Genomic DNA, 6994 nt, shown 5'->3' with positions numbered 1-6994 from the left:
GAATTTTATTCCACATTGTATTCTTCAGAGGTGGTCCTTGACATAGACTCATGCAAAACATTTTTAGAGAACCTTAACCTACCAGTCCTTTCAGCACAGGATAGAGAACTTCTAGAAGAGCCATTAACCCTGGAGGAATTTTATAAGGCAGCCAAGTCACTCAAAAAAGGTAAATCCCCAGGTCCTGATGGCATTCCCCCAGAATTATACTTGGCTGTCTGGGATGTGGTCGGGCCCCTAATACAGGACTCAATGATCTATGCAATCAAACATGGTACTCTTCATCGAGATCAAAACACAGCACTTATTATTCTGTTACAGAAGAAACATAAAGACCCATTAGATTGCTCTAGTTATCATCTTATCTCTTTAATTAATAGTGATATAAAAATTCTAGCTAAGGTCTTGGTTTCCCGTGTCGAGCCCGTAATGGACAATCTGATTCACTATGATCAAACTGGGTTTCTTAGAGGGCGGCTAGCCTCAGATAACATGCGGCGCCTGCTACACATTATTGAACGTGCTCATACATATCCTGACACCTGCGCAGCCTTCTCTCTTGATGCACTCAAGGCTTTTGATAGACTTGAATGGGACTACCTATGGGTTGTATTGACTCACTTTGGTTTTGGTCCTAAATTTATAAATATCATTCAGACCCTTTACAAACATCCTACAGCTTCTATCTCAACAGGTACTTCCAAGTCTCTACCCTTTCCATTACAGAGAGGCTGTCGCCAAGGCTGTCCTTTATCACCCCTCCTCTTTGCTCTCTCATTGGAACCCTTAGCCCAGGCCATTAGGCAAAGCCCAGTTACTGTATCTCCCCAGTTACATTATTTGGTTCTCAACATCACATATCATTGTATGCGAATGACATAATTTTGTACTTGTCAGACTTAAGCATATCTATACTAAAGGTGTTACAGTTGTTCAACCAATTTAGCAATATGTCAGGATACATGATAAATTGGGATAAGTCATCTTTGATGGCCCTTAATACCATTTCTCAACACATCCTCCTCCCTAGGAACATTGCATTCACTAAATCATTCACATATCTTGGAATTAAAATAACAGATTCTCTGTCAAGGATCATTCATATTAATTTTTAGCGAAATTGGTCAGAAATTAAAACTTGATCTACAAAGATGGATTAATCTTAAAATCTCAATGCAAGCCAGAATCAGTACAGTAAAGATGAATGTCTTACCTAGACTTAACTTTTTATCTTTTATGATCCCATGCATACCGCCTCCAAAATATTTTGAAGATTTGAATTCAGCAGTATCCAATTTTATCTGGAATGGGAGGCAACCAAGGATACATTTTTTCAGTTTTGCAACGCACAAAATCAGAAGGGGGGGGGCTTGTCCTCCCTAATTTTAAGCTCTATTACTGGGCATTTCAGATCAGGGCTATGCGCACCTGGACAGACACTGAAAGTGTAGTGCCATGGAGAAGTATAGAATCAGCTATAGTGCACCCCCACAGACTCCAAGATTTGCCTTTCACAGGGGTAGGGAAGCATAAATCCAACCCTAAATTTGGTAGTATTGTTTCATCAACCTTAGCTGCATGGTATAGTGCTGAAAAAGCAACAGGCCTTTCAAAGAAATTCTTTCAACAATCTCCTCTATGGTATAATTCCCACTTCCTATCAGATCATAAACCTTTTGCTTATCCTCTGTGGTCATCCAGGTTTTTTTTTCACCTTTTCTAATATATTTGATGCAAATGGTTTGCACATATTCCAGGATATCCAAAATGAATACAGTCTATCTGGCTTCTCATTCTTCTTATACCTCAGGTTACGATCTGCAATGAAGGCCTATGGCGTCCCATGGAATTCTGCTTTATGTAACCACCCAATGTTTAGCTGGATTGATCCTGTTAAGTCTTCTAGGGGTGTAGTCACAATAATTTACAATAATTTACTCATTAGTATTCAAAAGCCTCTACAGATTCTATCAAAATGGGATGTAGAACTTTCCTGGTTAGGATTCCACCCGGATTGGGAAACAGTGTGGTCAAACCTTTGCCTTACTTCTAAAAACCTTAGCCATGAACTTATTCATTTTAAGACTATCCATCATTTCTATTATACACCCTACAAACGATATCTCATGAAACTTGTTCCCCATCCATACTGCAGTATCTGTAACACAGAAACTACTGGTACTGTACATTTCTACACATGTTCTGGGACTGTCCAATGATACAAACTTTCTGGATGTTTGTCATTCATACATTATATGATCTCACAGGTCTACACTTTGACTTGAACCCTTGCTTACTTTTACTTGAACCCTTGCTTACTTTTACTTAATGATGACTCAATGTACCAGTTCTTGCTGTGTGATAAAAGGGTGTTAATGGCAGGGTTCACCGCTGCTAAAAAAAAACTATATTATGTCAATGGATACACCCAGATACCAATCTTAGACAATTCTGGATAGTCTCTTTCCATTATACTGTTTGTTTAGAGGGTACAACTACAAAAATTAACAAGGCAAAGGAAACCACTGTGAACACATGGATGAACATAGCTGCTGCCCTTAGAGCTTCTATGAATAGTTTTGTCTGGGTTTGCTGCCAGCATGAGTTGTGTGTTGTGTTCTGTTTTTATATTATTTTATAATTTTTTAAAAATTTTTTATTTTTTGTATTTCTTGTTACCTTCATTTATGCGCCATCCTTATAGTATCTGTAGATCTGTCTTTGATGTGCCCTTTTTGAAAACTATAATAAAAAAATAATCAGAAAAAAAATTACCACTGATCCAGTTATAGCCTACACTAAATCCCTATCAGAAGGAGTTCAAGTATCTTTGGGTCTTGTTCACGAGTGATGGCAAAATGGAGCATGAGATGGACAGGCAGATTGGGGTGGTGTCAGCAGTAAAGCAGGCATTGTACTGGACCATCATGGTGAAGAGGAAGCTGAGCCAGAAGGCAAAGCTTTCGATTTACCAGTCAATCTACCTTCTGATCTTCACCCATGGTCATGAGCTTTGGGTAGTGACCGAAAGGGTGAGATTGCAGATACAGGTGGATGAAATGAGCTTTCTCTGTAGGGTGGCTGGGCTTACCCTTAGGGTGAGGAACTCAGACATCCAGAGGGATCTTGGAGTTGAGCTGCTGCTCCTTCATGCTGAAAGGAATTAGATGAGGTGGTTAGGGCATCTGATTAGGATGCCTCCTGGATGCCTTCCTTTAGAGGTTTTCCAGGCACCTCCAACTGGCAGGAGACCTTGGGGTCAACCCAAAACATGCTGGAGAGATTATATATCTCATGTGGCCTGGGAGTGCCTTGGGATCCCCCAGGAGGAACTGGAAAGCATTGCTGGGGAGAGGGATGCCTGGAATACCCTGCTTAGCCTGCTGCCACCATGACCTGACTTCAGAAAAGTGGAAGAAAATGGATGGATAGATGGATGGATGGAAAAATGGATAAAACCCAATCACAAATACCTCTATACCACTATACTACACCATTTTAGCTTGGTAAATTAGCTATCTAGTTAGTAATGCAGCTCATATTAGTGGGATTTCAGTCTCAAATTGCCTTCAATAAAAAGAATATATTTTACTGTAACCATGACAACCATCATTGCTGAAGTTAGCCAAGTTACCTCATTAGTTATAGATTTGTTGTCTGAACAATTTGAGGTCAAACACAAAATCCTCCGATCTTTGTGTGATTTCATATAGTCTTACATTTTTTTCAAGTATAAATATAGCAAATATCAGCTGACAAGTTTGAGTAAAATACCCACATGTACTCAGACTCAAAGTCAGCAGGAATTTACATTTACACAACACACTATGAAGTTTAGAGATATTTGTCTGATTATTTTTTATGTTATTTTTAAAATCTGGAATGTTTAATATGAATAACCTGGGAGTCGGAGCCGAGGGTGTTGATACAATGTGCGGTCACTATCAGGTGGAATTGGAGAAATCTGTGAAACATCTGAAGCTCCCTGAGGTATCAAACCTGTTCATTATCTCACAGAATACCAACATGGTTTTAGCGAAATGCAAATAAATTACTGTTACTAAAGGAATATTTAGCATGCAGTTATCTTACTGTTGTACAGTGATTGTACAGTACCTTTAAATATTCTTCAGCATCATTATTTAATGTGCTGACTCCAGTAAACAAGTAAAAATGATCATACCTGAGAATTTATTAGCCTTTAATTAAACAGCTTTAAAACACCTCATTAAATACACCCAATAAAAAGTCTTACAGGTCAGAAAGTCGGTACAGGAAAATAAATGAAGTTACATGAGGAGGTGAAATGCGGAAAGGAAACAAAAACCAAAGAAAAATTCATTTTGTAAAGCAGTATTTTGACTATAACTAGAGTTTCCTCTTTACCCTAAACACAGTGGAGATACGAGGTTAATGCAGTTAACAGGTAATGAAAGTGTGTGTATTCACCATCACGCATGTCTGTGTAAATTTACATGTACAGTGGAGTCCAAAAGTCTCATAAAAAATGCTTCTATTTTACAAGGTTTACAAATTTGCAAAAAAAAAAAAAGTTCAAATGCAAAACGTTTAAATGCAAATTTTAGGATTAACCTGAGTGAAAGTAAAATTTGTTTTGGGAAATTTATTCAGTTTGGTACTTCTCCCTTTCGCTTTAATGACAGTTTGCACATGAGCTGGCATGGAGTCCAAAAGTTTGTGTAAAACCTGATGATTTATGTTCGATCAGAATCATGGGAGTGTCATCTGAACATGTTCTTCAGTGGAAGGGATAAATCTCAAGGCATATCTAACCTTCAGTATCACCATATTGCAAATTTGCTGAAATTTATCCCTTCCACTTCTTCATGAAACAAACACCAATGTAATTTCAGTGTGGTCTCAGAGTTTAGGACCCCACTGTATATGAACCCAGTTCATGCAGCTTCAGTTTGACATGATGATAAAACACAAAACCAAAATAAGATAATGCTATGATAAGTTTAAAATTCCTGATTAAACTGTCCCAAAATTCCACCAACACACACAGACACACAAACAAACAAAATCAAATAAAAAGTGTAATCAGTGCCAGATTCTTCATATTTCCATCTTTCATAAAACTTGAGATATTTTAATGATTATTAAATACTTAGCTACCTACTTTAAGAGTGATTAGTTATTCAAACCCTGGTTAGATACACCTCCCAAACCTTCACCAAACTCTGGTTTATAATCTGGATAAACTAACACATAAAAACGCTTTTTAATGCTCATCTACTAAACTCAGAAAAAGGACAAAACAAAAGATGCTTCCACATGATTTCTGTTCTTAAAGGAACAGTTTGGGATTTGACCCCTGAATCACTGCTGTGATACGATATGATTTCATATCCTCTGACTGATGTGACCAAAGTTTTTCAGAATCTGGGATACACACCAGTTGTTTGTCTTTGGAAAAAAAAAAAAAATCACTTTGTAAGCAGGTTAAATGCCTAACAGGAATATTGTTTGATACGTAAATAACAAAGATCCATTTGCTCTGCCAGCAGGGGGCGATGATGCTTCAGTGCTGTTTTTCCCAGATGTCTGGTTTCTCCAGCTCCTCCACTCCCCTTGGCTTGAGAATCAGTCATGAGTTACATCAGTTATTTGTGGCTCCAGAACCCTACACACACACATACACACACACACACACACACACACACACACACACACACAGAGTCATTTTCCAAGACTGGAACAGTGTGCATGCCTTTAAGCCACTACATGAAGACACTTCCTGTTCCTAACAGGGGCTCAGGAGTCATTTTAAGAATAACTGACCAGAATAAATGACTTTCACGTTCCAAAAAGTTTAGTTCAACGTTCACCAAAAATATGAGCACAAATACAAGTTCACGCACGACACTGCTTAACACAATACTAACTTTAACATTCACATAAACAAGAGTAGGGCACACACACACACACACACTGCAGGAGGCGAGTGTTACCTGTGGTGTCAAGTTATTATTCTCACACCACTGCTCAAAGTATTCCTTTGCAGCTTCCAGTTTATCTGGTTGCTTACAATAAACTCTGATGCGTTTCTCAGAAAAGGTTTCAGGCAGCAGGATGGACACCTGCAAAAAGCACATAAGACGTCAAACATGAACCCGATCTTAAATTAACTTGTCCAAAAACTTGAGTTCAGGAACTTTAGTCCAGTAGCTTCAGCCTGACTAATTGAACCAAGGAACCTGAACCCATTAATTACAGTCTAAGATCTTGTGTTCAAGAACCTCAACCCAGGAAACTGAGCCCATGAAGTGTAGTCCAGGAACTTAAGCCTCGGAACTTAAGCCAAGGTGCTCAAGACCAGTAACTTAGATCCAGCCATGGGTGACTGCTTTAATACTGCATGATGAGAAGCCTGGGTTCAGAATCTGAATCCACCAACACATACCACTGATAGGAATCCAGTGATACATGGCTTTTATGGCAGATTCAAGTAGAATGTCCTTTGATGGTACGAAGATTCACACTCACTGGACATGAATATGATTGATAATCACATGTAAATGAAATATTTTAAACATAAAGAAAATGAATGCTGTGTTAGTAAAGTACAACCCTGATTCCAAAAAAGTTGGGACAAAGTACAAATTCTAAATAAAAACGGAATGCAATAATTTACAAATCTCAAAAACTGATATTGTATTCACAATAGAACATAGACAACATATCAAATGTCGAAAGTGAGACATTTTGAAATTTCATGCCAAATATTGGCTCATTTGAAATTTCATGACAGCAACACATCCCAAAAAGTTGGGACAGGGGCAATAAGAGACTGGAAAAGTTAAAGGTACAAAAAAGGAACAGCTGGAGGACCAAATTACAACTCATTCAGTCAATTGGCAATAGGTCATTAACATGACTGGGTATAAAAAGAGCATCTTGGAGTGGCAGCGGCTCTCAGAAGTAAAGATGGGAAGAGGATCACCAATCCCCCTAATTCTGCACCGACAAA

General features: G+C 38.3%; 1 protein-coding gene across 2 annotated transcripts in view; it reads right to left on the bottom strand.

Moving 5' to 3' along the window:
- Positions 1–4184: 4184 nt before the first annotated feature.
- LOC132883406 (deoxynucleoside triphosphate triphosphohydrolase SAMHD1-like) overlaps positions 4185–6994 on the bottom strand; it is a 40728-nt gene continuing 37918 nt past the window's right edge. The window contains exons 14-15 of one of the 2 annotated variants that reach the window (XM_060917025.1): positions 5976–6104; positions 4185–5653 (exon numbers count right to left, since the gene is read on the bottom strand). In XM_060917025.1, coding sequence (XP_060773008.1) covers positions 5648–5653; positions 5976–6104 — 135 coding nt within the window. In that variant the 3' untranslated portion in view covers positions 4185–5647. The remainder of the gene's footprint in view (positions 5654–5975; positions 6105–6994) is intronic. The other variant, XM_060917018.1, reaches the window with a different exon arrangement.

Source organism: Neoarius graeffei, chromosome 1 (genome assembly GCF_027579695.1).
Source record: "Neoarius graeffei isolate fNeoGra1 chromosome 1, fNeoGra1.pri, whole genome shotgun sequence".
Lineage (NCBI taxonomy): Eukaryota > Metazoa > Chordata > Actinopteri > Siluriformes > Ariidae > Neoarius > Neoarius graeffei.
This window is presented reverse-complemented; position numbering and strand designations above follow the sequence as displayed.